Raw genomic sequence first — 22,643 nt, 5'->3', positions numbered from 1 at the left:
TCAATTTTAACCATCTTCCCTGTCCCTGCTGAAGAAAAGCAGCCCCAAACCATGATGCTGCCACCACTATGTTTGACAGTGGGGATGGTGTGTTCAGGGTGATGAGCTGTGTTGACTTTACGCCAAACATATTGTTTGGAATTGTTGCCAAAATGTTTGATTTTGGTTTCATCTGACCAGAGCACCTTCTTCCACATGTTTGGTGTGTCTCCCAGGTGGCTTGTTGCATACTTTAAACAACACTTTTTATGGATATCTTTGAGAAATGGCTTTCTTTTTGCCACTCTTCCATAAAGGCCAGATTTGTGCAGTGTATGACTGATTGCTGTCCTATGGACAGACTGTCCCACCTCAGCTGTAGATCTCTGCAGTTCATCCAGAGTGATCATGGGCCTCTTGGCTGCATCTCTGATCAGTCTTCTCCTTGTTTGAGATGAAAGTTTAGAGGGACGGCCGGGTCTTGGTAGATTTGCAGTGGTATGATACTCCTTCCATTTCAATATGATCGCTTGCACAGTGCTCCTTGGGATGTTTAAAGATTTGGAAATCATTTTGTATCCAAATCCGGCTTTAAACTTCTCCACAACAGTATCACGGACCTGCCTGTTGTGTTCCTTGGTCTTCATGATGCTCTCTGTGCTTCAAACAGAACCCCGAGACTATCACAGAGCAGGTGCATTTATACGGAGACTTGATTACACACAGGTGGATTATATTTATCATCATTAGTCATTTAGGACAACATTGGATCATTCAGAGATCCACAATGAACTTCTGGAGTGAGTTTGCTGCACTGAAAGTAAAGGGGCCGAATAATATTGCACGCCCCACTTTTCTACCATCCACAAAAATTGAAAATAACCAATAAATTTCGTTCAACTTCACAATTGTGTCCCACTTGTTGATTCTTCACCAAAAATTTACATTTGGTATCATTATGTCTGAAGCATAATACAGTGGGGCAAAAAAGTATTTAGTCAGTCAGCAATAGTGCAAGTTCCACCACTTAAAAAGATGAGAGGCGTCTGTAATTTACATCATAGGTAGACCTCAACTATGGGAGACAAACTGAGAAAAAAAAATCCAGAAAATCACATTGTCTGTTTTTTTTTTCATTTTATTTGCATATTATGGTGGAAAATAAGTATTTGGTCAGAAACAAGCAATCAAGATTTCTGGCTCTCACAGACCTGTAACTTCTTCTTTAAGAGTCTCCTCTTTCCTCCACTCATTACCTGTAGTAATGGCACCTGTTTAAACTTGTTATCAGTATAAAAAGACACCTGTGCACACCCTCAAACAGTCTGACTCCAAACTCCACTATGGTGAAGACCAAAGAGCTGTCAAAGGACACCAGAAACAAAATTGTAGCCCTGCACCAGGCTGGGAAGACTGAATCTGCAATAGCCAACCAGCTTGGAGTGAAGAAATCAACTGTGGGAGCAATAATTAGAAAATGGAAGACATACAAGACCACTGATAATCTCCCTCGATCTGGTGCTCCACGCAAAATCCCACCCCGTGGGGTCAGAATGATCACAAGAACGGTGAGCAAAAATCCCAGAACCACGCGGGGGGGGGGACCTAGTGAATGAACTGCAGAGAGCTGGGACCAATGTAACAAGGCCTACCATAAGTAACACACTACGCCACCATGGACTCAGATCCTGCAGTGCCAGACGTGTCCCACTGCTTAAGCCTGTACATGTCCGGGCCCGTCTGAAGTTTGCTAGAGAGCATTTGGATGATCCAGAGGAGTTTTGGGAGAATGTCCTATGGTCTGATGAAACCAAACTGGAACTGTTTGGTAAAAACACAACTTGTCGTGTTTAGAGGAAAAAGAATACTGAGTTGCATCCATCAAACACCATACCTACTGTAAAGCATGGTGGTGGAAACATCATGCTTTGGGGCTGTTTCTCTGCAAAGGGGCCAGGACGACTGATCCGGGTACATGAAAGAATGAATGGGGCCATGTATCGTGAGATTTTGAGTGCAAACCTCCTTCCATCAGCAAGGGCATTGAATATGAAACGTGGCTGGGTCTTTCAACATGACAATGATCCAAAGCACACCGCCAGGGCAACGAAGGAGTGGCTTCGTAAGAAGCATTTCAAGGTCCTGGAGTGGCCTAGCCAGTCTCCAGATCTCAACCCTATAGAAAACCTTTGGAGGGAGTTGAAAGTCCGTGTTGCCAAGCGAAAAGCCAAAAACATCACTGCTCTAGAGGAGATCTGCATGGAGGAATGGGCCAACATACCAACAACAGTGTGTGGCAACCTTGTGAAGACTTACAGAAAACATTTGACCTCTGTCATTGCCAACAAAGGATATATCACAAAGTATTGAGATGAAATTTTGTTTCTGACCAAATACTTATTTTCCACCATAATATGCAAATAAAATGAAAAAAAAACAGACAATGTGATTTTCTGGATTTTTTTTTCTCAGTTTGTCTCCCATAGTTGAGGTCTACCTATGATGTAAATTACAGACGCCTCTCATCTTTTTAAGTGGTGGAACTTGCACTATTGCTGACTGACTAAATACTTTTTTGCCCCACTGTATGTGGGAAAAGGTTGAAAAGTTCCAAGTTCCAGGGGGCCGAATACTTTCGCAAGGCACTGTACCTGTGCATATTTTGCCACCTGTCTGGTGGCTGATCTGTAGGGACAGTCTATAAAGTGTATATACTGTATATATGTAACGTATGCAGACAGCCATGCTCCCCCCCGCAGTGTGTATATACATGACTATGATATGTGACCTGCTATATGATATATGTAGTGACACTTGCAGTGTGTATACATGACTATCTATGATATATATGACCTGATATATGATATGTGACATGACTATGATATATGTATATCTGTGTAACATATGATATATGACCTGATATATGATACATAAGGCTGCAATCTCTCAGCCACTCTCCTCTCATTAGTGTATATACAGTGTATGGCTGCAGTCTCTCAGCCTCTCATTAGTGTGTGTGTGTATATATATATATATATATATATATATATATATATATATATATATATATATATATATATATATACAGTGTATGGCTGCAGTCTCTCAGCCTCTCTCCTCTCATTAGTGTATATATATACAGTGTATGGCTGCAGTCTCTCAGCCTCTCTCCTCTCATTAGTGTGTATATATATATAGTGTATGAGTGCAGTCTCTCAGCCTCTCTCCTCTCATTAGTGTATATATATATATATATACAGTGTATGGCTGCAGTCTCTCAGCCTCTCTCCTCTCATTAGTGTATATATATATATATATATATATACAGTGTATGGCTGCAGTCTCTCAGCCTCTCTCCTCTCATTAGTGTATATATATACAGTGTATGGCTGCAGTCTCTCAGCCTCTCTCCTCTCATTAGTGTGTATATATATACAGTGTATGGCTGCAGTCTCTCAGCCTCTCTCCTCTCATTAGTGTATATATATATATACAGTGTATGACTGCAGTCTCTCAGCCTCTCTCCTCTCATTAGTGTGTATATATACAGTGCATGGCTGCAGTCTCTCAGTCTCTCTCCTCTCATTAGTGTATATATATACAGTGTATGGCTGCAGTCTCTCAGCCTCTCTCCTCTCATTAGTGTATATATATATACAGTGTATGACTGCAGTCTCTCAGCCTCTCTCCTCTCATTAGTGTGTATATATATATACACAGTGTATGGCTGCAGTCTCTCAGCCTCTCTCCTCTCATTAGTGTGTATATATACAGTGTATGGCTGCAGTCTCTCAGCCTCTCTCCTCTCATTAGTGTATATATATATACAGTGTATGGCTGCAGTCTCTCAGCCTCTCTCCTCTCATTAGTGTGTATATATATACAGTGTATGGCTGCAGTCTCTCAGCCTCTCTCCTCTCATTAGTGTATATATACAGTGTATGGCTGCAGTCTCTCAGCCTCTCTCCTCTCATTAGTGTATATATATATACAGTGTATGCCTGCAGTCTCTCAGCCTCTCTCCTCTCATTAGTGTATATATATATACAGTGTATGGCTGCAGTCTCTCAGCCTCTCTCCTCTCATTAGTGTATATATATATACAGTGTATGGCTGCAGTCTCTCAGCCTCTCTCCTCTCATTAGTGTATATATATATAGTGTATGGCTGCAGTCTCTCAGCCTCTCTCCTCTCATTAGTGTGTATATATACAGTGTATGGCTGCAGTCTCTCAGCCTCTCTCCTCTCATTAGTGTGTATATACAGTGTATGGCTGCAGTCTCTCAGCCTCTCTCCTCTCATTAGTGTGTATATATACAGTGTATGGCTGCAGTCTCTCAGCCTCTCTCCTCTCATTAGTGTGTATATATATACAGTGTATGGCTGCAGTCTCTCAGCCTCTCTCCTCTCATTAGTGTATATATATACAGTGTATGGCTGCAGTCTCTCAGCCTCTCTCCTCTCATTAGTGTGTATATATACAGTGTATGGCTGCAGTCTCTCAGCCTCTCTCCTCTCATTAGTGTGTATATATATACAGTGTATGGCTGCAGTCTCTCAGCCTCTCTCCTCTCATTAGTGTGTATATATATACAGTGTATGGCTGCAGTCTCTCAGCCTCTCTCCTCTCATTAGTGTGTATATATATACAGTGTATGGCTGCAGTCTCTCAGCCTCTCTCCTCTCATTAGTGTATATATATATATAGTGTATGGCTGCAGTCTCTCAGCCTCTCTCCTCTCATTAGTGTGTATATATACAGTGTATGGCTGCAGTCTCTCAGCCTCTCTCCTCTCATTAGTGTATATATATACAGTGTATGGCTGCAGTCTCTCAGCCTCTCTCCTCTCATTAGTGTATATATACATTGTATGGCTGCAGTCTCTCAGCCTCTCTCCTCTCATTAGTGTGTATATACAGTGTATGGCTGCAGTCTCTCAGCCTCTCTCCTCTCATTAGTGTATATATATATACAGTGTATGGCTGCAGTCTCTCAGCCTCTCTCCTCTCATTAGTGTATATATACAGTGTATGGCTGCAGTCTCTCAGCCTCTCTCCTCTCATTAGTGTGTATATATACAGTGTATGGCTGCAGTCTCTCAGCCTCTCTCCTCTCATTAGTGTATATATATACAGTGTATGGCTGCAGTCTCTCAGCCTCTCTCCTCTCATTAGTGTATATATATATATAGTGTATGGCTGCAGTCTCTCAGCCTCTCTCCTCTCATTAGTGTGTATATATACAGTGTATGGCTGCAGTCTCTCAGCCTCTCTCCTCTCATTAGTGTATATATATACAGTGTATGGCTGCAGTCTCTCAGCCTCTCTCCTCTCATTAGTGTGTATATATACAGTGTATGGCTGCAGTCTCTCAGCCTCTCTCCTCTCATTAGTGTATATATATACAGTGTATGGCTGCAGTCTCTCAGCCTCTCTCCTCTCATTAGTGTGTATATATATATACAGTGTATGGCTGCAGTCTCTCAGCCTCTCTCCTCTCATTAGTGTGTATATATACAGTGTATGGCTGCAGTCTCTCAGCCTCTCTCCTCTCATTAGTGTATATATATATATATATATATATACAGTGTAAGGCTGCAGTCTCTCAGCCTCTCTCCTCTCATTAGTGTATATATATATACAGTGTATGGCTGCAGTCTCTCAGCCTCTCTCCTCTCATTAGTGTATATATATATACAGTGTATGGCTGCAGTCTCTCAGCCTCTCTCCTCTCATTAGTGTGTATATATACAGTGTATGGCTGCAGTCTCTCAGCCTCTCTCCTCTCATTAGTGTATATATACAGTGTATGGCTGCAGTCTCTCAGCCTCTCTCCTCTCATTAGTGTATATATATATACAGTGTATGGCTGCAGTCTCTCAGCCTCTCTCCTCTCATTAGTGTATATATACAGTGTATGGCTGCAGTCTCTCAGCCTCTCTCCTCTCATTAGTGTATATATATATATATATATACAGTGTATGGCTGCAGTCTCTCAGCCTCTCTCCTCTCATTAGTGTGTATATATATATATACAGTGTATGGCTGCAGTCTCTCAGCCTCTCTCCTCTCATTAGTGTATATATACAGTGTATGGCTGCAGTCTCTCAGCCTCTCTCCTCTCATTAGTGTATATACACTCACTGGCCACTTTATTAGGTACACCTGTCCAACTGTGTGTTAAGACTTAATTTCTAATCAGCCAATCACATGGCGGCAACTCAGTGCATTTAGGCATGTAGACATGGTCAAGACAATCTCCTGCAGTTCAAACCGAGCATCAGTATGGGGAAGAAAGGTGATTTGAGTGCCTTTGAACGTGGCATGATTGTTGGTGCCAGAAGGGCTGGTCTGAGTATTTCAGAAACTGCTGATCTACTGGGATTTTCACGCACAACCATCTCTAGGGTTTACAGAGAATGGTCCGAAAAAGAATAAAAATCCAGTGAGCGGCAGTTCTGTGGCCGGAAATGCCATGTTGATGCCAGAGGTCAGAGGAGAATGGGCAGACTGGTTCGAGCTGATAGAAAGGCAACAGTGACTCAAATTGCCACCCGTTACAACCAAGGTAGGCAGAAGAGCATCTCTGAACGCACAGTGCGTCGAACTTTGAGGCAGATGGGCTACAGCAGCAGAAGACCACACCGGGTACCACTCCTCTCAGCTAAGAACAGGAAACTGAGGCTACAATTTGCACAAGCTCATCGAAATTGGACAGTAGAAGATTGGAAAAACGTTGCCTGGTCTGATGAGTCTCGATTTCTGCTGCGACATTCGGATGGTAGGGTCAGAATTTGGCGTAAACAACATGAAAGCATGGATCCATCCTGCCTTGTATCAACGGTTCAGGCTGGTGGTGGTGGTGGTGTCATGGTGTGGGGAATTTTTTCTGGGCACTCTTTGGGCCCCTTGGTACCAATTGAGCATCGTTGCAACGCCACAGCCTACCTGAGTATTGTTGCTGACCATGTCCATCCCTTTATGACCACAATGTACCCAACATCTGATGGCTACTTTCAGCAGGATAATGCGCCATGTCATAAAGCTCGAATCATCTCAGATTGGTTTCTTGAACATGACAATGAGTTTACTGTACTCAAATGGCCTCCTCAGTCACCAGATCTCAATCCAATAGAGCATCTTTGGGATGTGGTGGAACGGGAGATTCGCATCAGGGATGTGCAGCCGACAAATCTGCGCCAACTGTGTGATGCCATCATGTCAATATGGTCCAAAATCTCTGAGGAATGCTTCCAGCACCTTGTTGAATCTCTGCCACGAAGAATTGAGGCAGTTCTGAAGGCAAAAGGGGGTCCAACCCGTTACTAGCATGGTGTACCTAATAAAGTGGCCAGTGAGTGTATATATACAGTGTATGGCTGCAGTCTCTCAGCCTCTCTCCTCTCATTAGTGTATATATATATACAGTGTATGGCTGCAGTCTCTCAGCCTCTCTCCTCTCATTAGTGTATATATACAGTGTATGGCTGCAGTCTCTCAGCCTCTCTCCTCTCATTAGTGTATATATACAGTGTATGGCTGCAGTCTCTCAGCCTCTCATTAGTGTATATATATACAGTGTATGGCTGCAGTCTCTCAGCCTCTCTCCTCTCATTAGTGTATATATATATACAGTGTATGGCTGCAGTCTCTCAGCCTCTCTCCTCTCATTAGTGTATATATACAGTGTATGGCTGCAGTCTCTCAGCCTCTCTCCTCTCATTAGTGTGTATATATATACAGTGTATGGCTGCAGTCTCTCAGCCTCTCTCCTCTCATTAGTGTATATATATATACAGTGTATGGCTGCAGTCTCTCAGCCTCTCTCCTCTCATTAGTGTATATATACAGTGTATGGCTGCAGTCTCTGAGCCTCTCTCCTCTCATTAGTGTATATATACAGTGTATGGCTGCAGTCTCTCAGCCTCTCTCCTCTCATTAGTGTATATATACAGTGTATGGCTGCAGTCTCTGAGCCTCTCTCCTCTCATTAGTGTATATATACAGTGTATGGCTGCAGTCTCTCAGCCTCTCTCCTCTCATTAGTGTATATATACAGTGTATGGCTGCAGTCTCTCAGCCTCTCTCCTCTCATTAGTGTATATATATATACAGTGTATGGCTGCAGTCTCTCAGCCTCTCTCCTCTCATTAGTGTATATATACAGTGTATGGCTGCAGTCTCTCAGCCTCTCTCCTCTCATTAGTGTATATATACAGTGTATGGCTGCAGTCTCTCAGCCTCTCTCCTCTCATTAGTGTATATATACAGTGTATGGCTGCAGTCTCTCAGCCTCTCTCCTCTCATTAGTGTGTATATATATATATATATATATATATATATATATACAGTGTATGGCTGCAGTCTCTCAGCCTCTCTCCTCTCATTAGTGTATATATACAGTGTATGGCTGCAGTCTCTCAGCCTCTCTCCTCTCATTAGTGTATATATATATATATACAGTGTATGGCTGCAGTCTCTCAGCCTCTCAACTCTCATTAGTGTATATATATATATATATATATATATATATACAGTGTATGGCTGCAGTCTCTCAGCCTCTCTCCTCTCATTAGTGTGTATATATATATATATACAGTGTATGGCTGCAGTCTCTCAGCCTCTCAACTCTCATTAGTGTATATATATATATATATATATATATATATATACAGTGTATGGCTGCAGTCTCTCAGCCTCTCTCCTCTCATTAGTGTATATATATATATACAGTGTATGGCTGCAGTCTCTCAGCCTCTCTCCTCTCATTAGTGTATATATATACAGTGTATGGCTGCAGTCTCTCAGCCTCTCTCCTCTCATTAGTGTATATATACAGTGTATGGCTGCAGTCTCTCAGCCTCTCTCCTCTCAATAGTGTATATATACAGTGTATGGCTGCAGTCTCTCAGCCTCTCTCCTCTCATTAGTGTATATATATACAGTGTATGGCTGCAGTCTCTCAGCCTCTCTCCTCTCATTAGTGTATATATATATACAGTGTATGGCTGCAGTCTCTCAGCCTCTCTCCTCTCATTAGTGTATATATATACAGTGTATGGCTGCAGTCTCTCAGCCTCTCTCCTCTCATTAGTGTATATATATATACAGTGTATGGCTGCAGTCTCTCAGCCTCTCTCCTCTCATTAGTGTATATATATACAGTGTATGGCTGCAGTCTCTCAGCCTCTCTCCTCTCATTAGTGTATATATATATACAGTGTATGGCTGCAGTCTCTCAGCCTCTCTCCTCTCATTAGTGTATATATACAGTGTATGGCTGCAGTCTCTCAGCCTCTCTCCTCTCATTAGTGTATATATATACAGTGTATGGCTGCAGTCTCTCAGCCTCTCTCCTCTCATTAGTACGTATATACAGTGTATGGCTGCAGTCTCTCAGCCTCTCTCCTCTCATTAGTGTGTATATATATACATTGTATGGCTGCAGTCTCTCAGCCTCTCTCCTCTCATTAGTGTGTATATATACAGTGTATGGCTGCAGTCTCTCAGCCTCTCTCCTCTCATTAGTGTGTATATATATACATTGTATGGCTGCAGTCTCTCAGCCTCTCTCCTCTCATTAGTGTATATATATATATAGTGTAAGGCTGCAGTCTCTCAGCCTCTCTCCTCTCATTAGTGTATATATATATACAGTGTATGGCTGCAGTCTCTCAGCCTCTCTCTTCTCATTAGTGTGTATATATACATTGTATGGCTGCAGTCTCTCAGCCTCTCTCCTCTCATTAGTATGTATATACAGTGTATGGCTGCAGTCTCTCAGCCTCTCTCCTCTCATTAGTGTGTATATATATACATTGTATGGCTGCAGTCTCTCAGCCTCTCTCCTCTCATTAGTGTGTATATATACAGTGTATGGCTGCAGTCTCTCAGCCTCTCTCCTCTCATTAGTGTATATATACAGTGTATGGCTGCAGTCTCTCAGCCTCTCTCCTCTCATTAGTGTATATATATATACAGTGTATGGCTGCAGTCTCTCAGCCTCTCTCCTCTCATTAGTGTATATATACATTGTATGGCTGCAGTCTCTCAGCCTCTCTCCTCTCATTAGTGTGTATATACAGTGTATGGCTGCAGTCTCTCAGCCTCTCTCCTCTCATTAGTGTATATATATATACAGTGTATGGCTGCAGTCTCTCAGCCTCTCTCCTCTCATTAGTGTATATATACAGTGTATGGCTGCAGTCTCTCAGCCTCTCTCCTCTCATTAGTGTATATATACAGTGTATGGCTGCAGTCTCTCAGCCTCTCTCCTCTCATTAGTGTATGTATATATATATATATATATATATATATATATATATATACAGTGTATGGCTGCAGTCTCTCAGCCTCTCTCCTCTCATTAGTGTATATATATATACAGTGTATGGCTGCAGTCTCTCAGCCTCTCTCCTCTCATTAGTGTATATATACAGTGTATGGCTGCAGTCTCTCAGCCTCTCTCCTCTCATTAGTGTATATATACAGTGTATGGCTGCAGTCTCTCAGCCTCTCATTAGTGTATATATATACAGTGTATGGCTGCAGTCTCTCAGCCTCTCTCCTCTCATTAGTGTATATATATATACAGTGTATGGCTGCAGTCTCTCAGCCTCTCTCCTCTCATTAGTGTATATATACAGTGTATGGCTGCAGTCTCTCAGCCTCTCTCCTCTCATTAGTGTGTATATATATACAGTGTATGGCTGCAGTCTCTCAGCCTCTCTCCTCTCATTAGTGTATATATATATACAGTGTATGGCTGCAGTCTCTCAGCCTCTCTCCTCTCATTAGTGTATATATACAGTGTATGGCTGCAGTCTCTGAGCCTCTCTCCTCTCATTAGTGTATATATACAGTGTATGGCTGCAGTCTCTCAGCCTCTCTCCTCTCATTAGTGTATATATACAGTGTATGGCTGCAGTCTCTGAGCCTCTCTCCTCTCATTAGTGTATATATACAGTGTATGGCTGCAGTCTCTCAGCCTCTCTCCTCTCATTAGTGTATATATACAGTGTATGGCTGCAGTCTCTCAGCCTCTCTCCTCTCATTAGTGTGTATATATATATATATATATATATATATATACAGTGTATGGCTGCAGTCTCTCAGCCTCTCTCCTCTCATTAGTGTATATATACAGTGTATGGCTGCAGTCTCTCAGCCTCTCTCCTCTCATTAGTGTATATATATATATATATACAGTGTATGGCTGCAGTCTCTCAGCCTCTCAACTCTCATTAGTGTATATATATATATATATATATATATATATATATATATACAGTGTATGGCTGCAGTCTCTCAGCCTCTCTCCTCTCATTAGTGTGTATATATATATATATACAGTGTATGGCTGCAGTCTCTCAGCCTCTCAACTCTCATTAGTGTATATATATATATATATATATATATATATATACAGTGTATGGCTGCAGTCTCTCAGCCTCTCTCCTCTCATTAGTGTGTATATATAGTGTATGGCTGCAGTCTCTCAGCCTCTCTCCTCTCATTAGTGTATATATATACAGTGTATGGCTGCAGTCTCTCAGCCTCTCTCCTCTCATTAGTGTATATATACAGTGTATGGCTGCAGTCTCTCAGCCTCTCTCCTCTCAATAGTGTATATATACAGTGTATGGCTGCAGTCTCTCAGCCTCTCTCCTCTCATTAGTGTATATATATACAGTGTATGGCTGCAGTCTCTCAGCCTCTCTCCTCTCAATAGTGTATATATACAGTGTATGGCTGCAGTCTCTCAGCCTCTCTCCTCTCATTAGTGTATATATATACAGTGTATGGCTGCAGTCTCTCAGCCTCTCTCCTCTCATTAGTGTATATATATATACAGTGTATGGCTGCAGTCTCTCAGCCTCTCTCCTCTCATTAGTGTATATATATACAGTGTATGGCTGCAGTCTCTCAGCCTCTCTCCTCTCATTAGTGTATATATATATATACAGTGTATGGCTGCAGTCTCTCAGCCTCTCTCCTCTCATTAGTGTATATATATACAGTGTATGGCTGCAGTCTCTCAGCCTCTCTCCTCTCATTAGTGTATATATATATACAGTGTATGGCTGCAGTCTCTCAGCCTCTCTCCTCTCATTAGTGTATATATACAGTGTATGGCTGCAGTCTCTCAGCCTCTCTCCTCTCATTAGTGTATATATATACAGTGTATGGCTGCAGTCTCTCAGCCTCTCTCCTCTCATTAGTACGTATATACAGTGTATGGCTGCAGTCTCTCAGCCTCTCTCCTCTCATTAGTGTGTATATATATACATTGTATGGCTGCAGTCTCTCAGCCTCTCTCCTCTCATTAGTGTGTATATATACAGTGTATGGCTGCAGTCTCTCAGCCTCTCTCCTCTCATTAGTGTGTATATATATACATTGTATGGCTGCAGTCTCTCAGCCTCTCTCCTCTCATTAGTGTATATATATATATAGTGTAAGGCTGCAGTCTCTCAGCCTCTCTCCTCTCATTAGTGTATATATATATACAGTGTATGGCTGCAGTCTCTCAGCCTCTCTCTTCTCATTAGTGTGTATATATACATTGTATGGCTGCAGTCTCTCAGCCTCTCTCCTCTCATTAGTATGTATATACAGTGTATGGCTGCAGTCTCTCAGCCTCTCTCCTCTCATTAGTGTGTATATATATACATTGTATGGCTGCAGTCTCTCAGCCTCTCTCCTCTCATTAGTGTGTATATATACAGTGTATGGCTGCAGTCTCTCAGCCTCTCTCCTCTCATTAGTGTATATATACAGTGTATGGCTGCAGTCTCTCAGCCTCTCTCCTCTCATTAGTGTATATATATATACAGTGTATGGCTGCAGTCTCTCAGCCTCTCTCCTCTCATTAGTGTATATATATATACAGTGTATGGCTGCAGTCTCTCAGCCTCTCTCTTCTCATTAGTGTGTATATATATATATAGTGTATGGCTGCAGTCTCTCAGCCTCTCTCCTCTCATTAGTGTGTATATATATATATACAGTGTATGGCTGCAGTCTCTCAGCCTCTCTCCTCTCATTAGTGTGTATATATATATATACAGTGTATGGCTGCAGTCTCTCAGCCTCTCTCCTCTCATTAGTGTGTATATATATACAGTGTATGGCTGCAGTCTCTCAGCCTCTCTCCTCTCATTAGTGTATATATATATACAGTGTATGGCTGCAGTCTCTCAGCCTCTCTCCTCTCATTAGTGTATATATATATACAGTGTATGGCTGCAGTCTCTCAGCCTCTCTCTTCTCATTAGTGTGTATATATACAGTGTATGGCTGCAGTCTCTCAGCCTCTCTCCTCTCATTAGTGTGTATATATATACAGTGTATGGCTGCAGTCTCTCAGCCTCTCTCCTCTCATTAGTGTATATATATATACAGTGTATGGCTGCAGTCTCTCAGCCTCTCTCCTCTCATTAGTGTATATATACAGTGTATGGCTGCAGTCTCTCAGCCTCTCTCCTCTCATTAGTATATATATATACAGTGTATGGCTGCAGTCTCTCAGCCTCTCTCCTCTCATTAGTGTATATATATATATAGTGTATGGCTGCAGTCTCTCAGCCTCTCTCCTCTCATTAGTGTATATATATATACAGTGTATGGCTGCAGTCTCTCAGCCTCTCTCCTCTCATTAGTGTGTATATATATACAGTGTATGGCTGCAGTCTCTCAGCCTCTCTCCTCTCATTAGTGTATATATATATATATAGTGTATGGCTGCAGTCTCTCAGCCTCTCTCCTCTCATTAGTGTATATATATATACAGTGTATGGCTGCAGTCTCTGAGCCTCTCTCCTCTCATTAGTGTATATATATATATAGTGTATGGCTGCAGTCTCTGAGCCTCTCTCCTCTCATTAGTGTATATATATATAGTGTATGGCTGCAGTCTCTCAGCCTCTCTCCTCTCATTAGTGTGTATATATATACAGTGTATGACTGCAGTCTCTGAGCCTCTCTCCTCTCATTAGTGTATATATATATATATAGTGTATGACTGCAGTCTCTGAGCCTCTCTCCTCTCATTAGTGTATATATATATATAGTGTATGGCTGCAGTCTCTCAGCCTCTCTCCTCTCATTAGTGTGTATATATATATACAGTGTATGACTGCAGTCTCTGAGCCTCTCTCCTCTCATTAGTGTATATATATATATATAGTGTATGGCTGCAGTCTCTGAGCCTCTCTCCTCTCATTAGTGTATATATATACAGTGTATGGCTGCAGTCTCTCAGCCTCTCTCCTCTCATTAGTGTGTATATATATACAGTGTATGACTGCAGTCTCTGAGCCTCTCTCCTCTCATTAGTGTGTATATATATATATAGTGTATGGCTGCAGTCTCTGAGCCTCTCTCCTCTCATTAGTGTATATATATATATAGTGTATGGCTGCAGTCTCTGAGCCTCTCTCCTCTCATTAGTGTGTATATATATACAGTGTATGGCTGCAGTCTCTCAGCCTCTCTCCTCTCATTAGTGTGTATATATATACAGTGTATGGCTGCAGTCTCTCAGCCTCTCTCCTCTCATTAGTGTGTATATATATACAGTGTATGACTGCAGTCTCTCAGCCTCTCTCCTCTCATTAGTGTATATATATATATAGTGTATGGCTGCAGTCTCTCAGCCTCTCTCCTCTCATTAGTGTGTATATATATACAGTGTATGGCTGCAGTCTCTCAGCCTCTCTCCTCTCATTAGTGTGTATATATATACAGTGTATGACTGCAGTCTCTCAGCCTCTCTCCTCTCATTAGTGTATATATATATATACAGTGTATGGCTGCAGTCTCTCAGCCTCTCTCCTCTCATTAGTGTATATATATATATATAGTGTATGGCTGCAGTCTCTGAGCCTCTCTCCTCTCATTAGTGTGTATATATATACAGTGTATGGCTGCAGTCTCTCAGCCTCTCTCCTCTCATTAGTGTATATATATATATACAGTGTATGGCTGCAGTCTCTCAGCCTCTCTCCTCTCATTAGTGTGTATATATATACAGTGTATGGCTGCAGTCTCTCAGCCTCTCTCCTCTCATTAGTGTGTATATATATACAGTGTATGGCTGCAGTCTCTCAGCCTCTCTCCTCTCATTAGTGTGTATATATATACAGTGTATGGCTGCAGTCTCTCAGCCTCTCTCCTCTCATTAGTGTGTATATATACAGTGTATGGCTGCAGTCTCTCAGCCTCTCTCCTCTCATTAGTGTGTATATATATATATATATATATATATATATATATATATACAGTGTATGGCTGCAGTCTCTCAGCCTCTCTCCTCTCATTAGTGTATATATACAGTGTATGGCTGCAGTCTCTCAGCCTCTCTCCTCTCATTAGTGTGTATATATACAGTGCATGGCTGCAGTCTCTCAGCCTCTCTCCTCTCATTAGTGTATATATATATACAGTGTATGGCTGCAGTCGCTCAGCCTCTCTCCTCTCATTAGTGTATATATATACAGTGTATGGCTGCAGTCTCTCAGCCTCTCTCCTCTCATTAGTGTGTATATATACAGTGTATGGCTGCAGTCTCTCAGCCTCTCTCCTCTCATTAGTGTATATATATATAGTGTATGGCTGCAGTCTCTCAGCCTCTCTCCTCTCATTAGTGTATATATATATAGTGTATGGCTGCAGTCTCTCAGCCTCTCTCCTCTCATTAGTGTGTATATATATAGTGTATGGCTGCAGTCTCTCAGCCTCTCTCCTCTCATTAGTGTATATATACAGTGTATGGCTGCAGTCTCTCAGCCTCTCTCCTCTCATTAGTGTGTATATATACAGTGCATGGCTGCAGTCTCTCAGCCTCTCTCCTCTCATTAGTGTATATATATATACAGTGTATGGCTGCAGTCGCTCAGCCTCTCTCCTCTCATTAGTGTATATATATACAGTGTATGGCTGCAGTCTCTCAGCCTCTCTCCTCTCATTAGTGTGTATATATACAGTGTATGGCTGCAGTCTCTCAGCCTCTCTCCTCTCATTAGTGTATATATATATAGTGTATGGCTGCAGTCTCTCAGCCTCTCTCCTCTCATTAGTGTATATATATATAGTGTATGGCTGCAGTCTCTCAGCCTCTCTCCTCTCATTAGTGTATATATATATAGTGTATGGCTGCAGTCTCTCAGCCTCTCTCCTCTCATTAGTGTATATATATACAGTGTATGGCTGCAGTCTCTCAGCCTCTCTCCTCTCATTAGTGTATATATATATAGTGTATGGCTGCAGTCTCTCAGCCTCTCTCCTCTCATTAGTGTATATATATACAGTGTATGGCTGCAGTCTCTCAGCCTCTCTCCTCTCATTAGTGTATATATATACAGTGTATGGCTGCAGTCTCTCAGCCTCTCTCCTCTCATTAGTGTATATATATATATAGTGTATGGCTGCAGTCTCTCAGCCTCTCTCCTCTCATTAGTGTGTATATATATATATACAGTGTATGGCTGCAGTCTCTCAGCCTCTCTCCTCTCATTAGTGTATATATATATATAGTGTATGGCTGCAGTCTCTCAGCCTCTCTCCTCTCATTAGTGTATATATATATATAGTGTATGGCTGCAGTCTCTCAGCCTCTCTCCTCTCATTAGTGTATATATATATATAGTGTATGACTGCAGTCTCTCAGCCTCTCTCCTCTCATTAGTGTATATATATATATATAGTGTATGGCTGCAGTCTCTCAGCCTCTCTCCTCTCATTAGTGTGTATATATATATAGTGTATGGCTGCAGTCTCTCAGCCTCTCTCCTCTCATTAGTGTGTATATATATACAGTGTATGACTGCAGTCTCTCAGCCTCTCTCCTCTCATTAGTGTGTATATATATACAGTGTATGGCTGCAGTCTCTCAGCCTCTCTCCTCTCATTAGTGTATATATATATATAGTGTATGACTGCAGTCTCTCAGCCTCTCTCCTCTCATTAGTGTGTATATATATACAGTGTATGGCTGCAGTCTCTCAGCCTCTCTCCTCTCATTAGTGTATATATATATATAGTGTATGGCTGCAGTCTCTCAGCCTCTCTCCTCTCATTAGTGTATATATATACAGTGTATGGCTGCAGTCTCTCAGCCTCTCTCCTCTCATTAGTGTATATATATATAGTGTATGGCTGCAGTCTCTCAGCCTCTCTCCTCTCATTAGTGTGTATATATACAGTGTATGACTGCAGTCTCTCAGCCTCTCTCCTCTCATTAGTGTATATATATATACAGTGTATGGCTGCAGTCTCTCAGCCTCTCTCCTCTCATTAGTGTGTATATATATACAGTGTATGGCTGCAGTCTCTCAGCCTCTCTCCTCTCATTAGTGTATATATATATACAGTGTATGGCTGCAGTCTCTCAGCCTCTCTCCTCTCATTAGTGTATATATATATACAGTGTATGGCTGCAGTCTCTCAGCCTCTCTCCTCTCATTAGTGTGTATATATACAGTGTATGACTGCAGTCTCTCAGCCTCTCTCCTCTCATTAGTGTATATATATATACAGTGTATGGCTGCAGTCTCTCAGCCTCTCTCCTCTCATTAGTGTATATATATACAGTGTATGGCTGCAGTCTCTCAGCCTCTCTCCTCTCATTAGTGTGTATATATATACAGTGTATGGCTGCAGTCTCTCAGCCTCTCTCCTCTCATTAGTGTATATATATATATAGTGTATGGCTGCAGTCTCTCAGCCTCTCTCCTCTCATTAGTGTGTATATATACAGTGTATGGCTGCAGTCTCTCAGCCTCTCTCCTCTCATTAGTGTGTATATATATACAGTGTATGGCTGCAGTCTCTCAGCCTCTCTCCTCTCATTAGTGTGTATATATACAGTGTATGGCTGCAGTCTCTCAGCCTCTCTCCTCTCATTAGTGTGTATATATACAGTGTATGGCTGCAGTCTCTCAGCCTCTCTCCTCTCATTAGTGTGTATATATACAGTGTATGGCTGCAGTCTCTCAGCCTCTCTCCTCTCATTAGTGTATATATATATACAGTGTATGGCTGCAGTCTCTCAGCCTCTCTCCTCTCATTAGTGTGTATATATACAGTGTATGGCTGCAGTCTCTCAGCCTCTCTCCTCTCATTAGTGTGTATATATACAGTGTATGGCTGCAGTCTCTCAGCCTCTCTCCTCTCATTAGTGTATATATATATACAGTGTATGGCTGCAGTCTCTCAGCCTCTCTCCTCTCATTAGTGTATATATATATAGTGTATGGCTGCAGTCTCTCAGCCTCTCTCCTCTCATTAGTGTGTATATATATACAGTGTATGGCTGCAGTCTCTCAGCCTCTCTCCTCTCATTAGTGTGTATATATACAGTGTATGGCTGCAGTCTCTCAGCCTCTCTCCTCTCATTAGTGTGTATATATACAGTGTATGGCTGCAGTCTCTCAGCCTCTCTCCTCTCATTAGTGTATATATATATACAGTGTATGGCTGCAGTCTCTCAGCCTCTCTCCTCTCATTAGTGTGTATATATATATACAGTGTATGGCTGCAGTCTCTCAGCCTCTCTCCTCTCATTAGTGTATATATACAGTGTATGGCTGCAGTCTCTCAGCCTCTCTCCTCTCATTAGTGTATATATATATACAGTGTATGGCTGCAGTCTCTCAGCCTCTCTCCTCTCATTAGTGTATATATACAGTGTATGGCTGCAGTCTCTCAGCCTCTCTCCTCTCATTAGTGTGTATATATATACAGTATATGGCTGCAGTCTCTCAGCCTCTCTCCTCTCATTAGTGTATATATATATATAGTGTATGGCTGCAGTCTCTCAGCCTCTCTCCTCTCATTAGTGTGTATATATATACAGTGTATGGCTGCAGTCTCTCAGCCTCTCTCCTCTCATTAGTGTGTATATATATACAGTGTATGGCTGCAGTCTCTCAGCCTCTCTCCTCTCATTAGTGTATATATATATATAGTGTATGGCTGCAGTCTCTCAGCCTCTCTCCTCTCATTAGTGTATATATACAGTGTATGGCTGCAGTCTCTCAGCCTCTCTCCTCTCATTAGTGTGTATATACAGTGTATGGCTGCAGTCTCTCAGCCTCTCTCCTCTCATTAGTGTGTATATATACAGTGTAAGGCTGCAGTCTCTCAGCCTCTCTCCTCTCATTAGTGTGTGTATATACAGTGTAAGGCTGCAGTCTCTCAGCCTCTCTCCTCTCATTAGTGTGTATATATATATACACAGTGTATGGCTGCAGTCTCTCAGCCTCTCTCCTCTCATTAGTGTATATATATACAGTGTATGGCTGCAGTCTCTCAGCCTCTCTCCTCTCATTAGTGTATATATATACAGTGTATGGCTGCAGTCTCTCAGCCTCTCTCCTCTCATTAGTGTGTATATATATATAGTGTATGGCTGCAGTCTCTCAGCCTCTCTCCTCTCATTAGTGTGTATATATATACAGTGTATGGCTGCAGTCTCTCAGCCTCTCTCCTCTCATTAGTGTATATATATAGTGTATGGCTGCAGTCTCTCAGCCTCTCTCCTCTCATTAGTGTATATATATATATACAGTGTATGGCTGCAGTCTCTCAGCCTCTCTCCTCTCATTAGTGTGTATATATATACAGTGTATGGCTGCAGTCTCTCAGCCTCTCTCCTCTCATTAGTGTATATATATATATAGTGTATGGCTGCAGTCTCTCAGCCTCTCTCCTCTCATTAGTGTGTATATATATACAGTGTATGGCTGCAGTCTCTCAGCCTCTCTCCTCTCATTAGTGTATATATACAGTGTATGGCTGCAGTCTCTCAGCCTCTCTCCTCTCATTAGTGTATATATATATATAGTGTATGGCTGCAGTCTCTCAGCCTCTCTCCTCTCATTAGTGTGTATATATATACAGTGTATGGCTGCAGTCTCTCAGCCTCTCTCCTCTCATTAGTGTATATATACAGTGTATGGCTGCAGTCTCTCAGCCTCTCTCCTCTCATTAGTGTATATATATATACAGTGTATGGCTGCAGTCTCTCAGCCTCTCTCCTCTCATTAGTGTATATATACAGTGTATGGCTGCAGTCTCTCAGCCTCTCTCCTCTCCTCCTGCCATCACACTGTCAGCTCTTGGGCAGCACTCACCCGGGCCGCCCGGACTCTCCGGCACCGCTGTGACCGTCCCATCCCGGTGCAGCAGCAGAGACGCCGGGTCCCGGATCCTGGTCCTGGGCGCCGGGGGCCCCTCCGCCAGCCCCCGGGCACACTGGTAGCACACGGCCCACGCCTGCTCCTCATTGATCGGCTGATCGTAGGATTTCAGCACCTCCTCCAGGGACAGCTCCCCGCGGCCCCCCGCCGGCCCCCCGCCGCCGCTGCTGCTAGCCTGGGCCATGCGGGCAGCTCCATCACCGGGCGCACACCGGGCGGCTCCCCATCACACGGCGGCCGGTGCGGGCAGTGCAGGCGCCGCCTCCTCCTCCGAACCCTCCTACCGGGCACTGTCATCGGCGGGAGGGAGGAGGGAGGCGCGGCCCGTGCACTGGATATACTGTATATATATACACCTGTGTGTGCTGTGCACTGTACACTGGATATACTGTATATATATACACCTGTGTGCACTGTGCACTGGATATACTGTATATATATACACCTGTGTGTGCTGTGCACTGGATATACTGTATATATATATACACACCTGTGTGTGCTGTGCACTGGATATACTGTATATATATATACACCTGTGTGTGCTGTGCACTGGATATACTGTATATATACACACCTGTGTGTGCTGTGCACTGGATATACTGTATATATACACACCTGTGTGTGCTGTGCACTGGATATACTGTATATATACACCTGTGTGTGCTGTGCACTGGATATACTGTATATATATACACCTGTGTGTGCTGTGCACTGGATATACTGTATATATATATACACCTGTGTGTGCTGTGCACTGGATATACTGTATATATACACACCTGTGTGTGCTGTGCACTGGATATACTGTATATATATACACACCTTTGTGTGCTGTGCACTGGATATACTGTATATATATATATATACACCTGTGTGTGCTGTGCACTGGATATACTGTATATACACACCTGTGTGTGCTGTGCACTGGATATACTGTATATATATACACCTGTGTGTGCTGTGCACTGGATATACTGTATATATACACCTGTGTGTGCTGTGCACTGGATATACTGTATATATATACACACCTTTGTGTGCTGTGCACTGGATATACTGTATATATATACACACCTGTGTGTGCTGTGCACTGGATATACTGTATATATATATATACACCTGTGTGTGCTGTGCACTGGATATACTGTATATATATACACACCTTTGTGTGCTGTGCACTGGATATACTGTATATATATACACACCTTTGTGTGCTGTGCACTGGATATACTGTATATATATACACACCTGTGTGTGCTGTGCACTGGATATACTGTATATATATACACACCTTTGTGTGCTGTGCACTGGATATACTGTATATATATACACACCTTTGTGTGCTGTGCACTGGATATACTGTATATATATATACACCTGTGTGTGCTGTGCACTGGATATACTGTATATATACACCTGTGTGTGCTGTGCACTGGATATACTGTATATATATACACACCTTTGTGTGCTGTGCACTGGATATACTGTATATATATACACACCTGTGTGTGCTGTGCACTGGATATACTGTATATATATACACACCTGTGTGTGCTGTGCACTGGATATACTGTATATATATACACACCTGTGTGTGCTGTGCACTGGATATACTGTATATATATACACACCTGTGTGTGCTGTGCACTGGATATACTGTATATATATATACACCTGTGTGTGCTGTGCACTGGATATACTGTATATATATATACACCTGTGTGTGCTGTGCACTGGATATACTGTATATATACACACCTGTGTGTGCTGTGCACTGGATATACTGTATATATATATACACCTGTGTGTGCTGTGCACTGGATATACTGTATATATATATACACCTGTGTGTGCTGTGCACTGGATATACTGTATATATATATACACCTGTGTGTGCTGTGCACTGGATATACTGTATATATATATACACCTGTGTGTGCTGTGCACTGGATATACTGTATATATATATACACCTGTGTGTGCTGTGCACTGGATATACTGTATATATATATATACACCTGTGTGTGCTGTGCACTGGATATACTGTATATATATATACACACCTGTGTGTGCTGTGCACTGGATATACTGTATATATATACACACCTGTGTGTGCCGTGCACTGGATATACTGTATATATATATACACTTGTGTGTGCTGTGCACTGGATATACTGTATATATATACACACCTGTGTGTGCTGTGCACTGGATATACTGTATATATATACACACCTGTGTGTGCTGTGCACTGGATATACTGTATATATATACACCTGTGTGTGCTGTGCACTGGATATACTGTATATATATACACCTGTGTGTGCTGTGCACTGGATATACTGTATATATATACACCTGTGTGTGCTGTGCACTGGATATACTGTATATATATACACACCTGTGTGTGCTGTGCACTGGATATACTGTATATATATACACCTGTGTGTGCTGTGCACTGGA

At 42.2% G+C, this 22,643-nt stretch overlaps 1 protein-coding gene across 1 annotated transcript in view; it reads right to left on the bottom strand.

Moving 5' to 3' along the window:
- Positions 1–20,432, bottom strand: part of SPIRE2 (spire type actin nucleation factor 2) — a 42,279-nt gene extending 21,847 nt beyond the window's left edge. Inside the window, exon 1 of the mRNA XM_073583882.1 lies at positions 20,115–20,432. Coding sequence (XP_073439983.1) covers positions 20,115–20,364 — 250 coding nt within the window. The 5' untranslated portion in view covers positions 20,365–20,432. The remainder of the gene's footprint in view (positions 1–20,114) is intronic.
- Positions 20,433–22,643: the final 2,211 nt, after the last annotated feature.

The sequence above is a fragment of the Dendrobates tinctorius genome, unplaced genomic scaffold (assembly GCF_039654945.1).
Source record: "Dendrobates tinctorius isolate UK_male_01 unplaced genomic scaffold, ASM3965494v1 ptg000009l, whole genome shotgun sequence".
Lineage (NCBI taxonomy): Eukaryota > Metazoa > Chordata > Amphibia > Anura > Dendrobatidae > Dendrobates > Dendrobates tinctorius.
The sequence above is the reverse complement of the archived record's forward strand: the minus strand, read 5'-3'. Positions and strand labels throughout refer to the sequence as shown.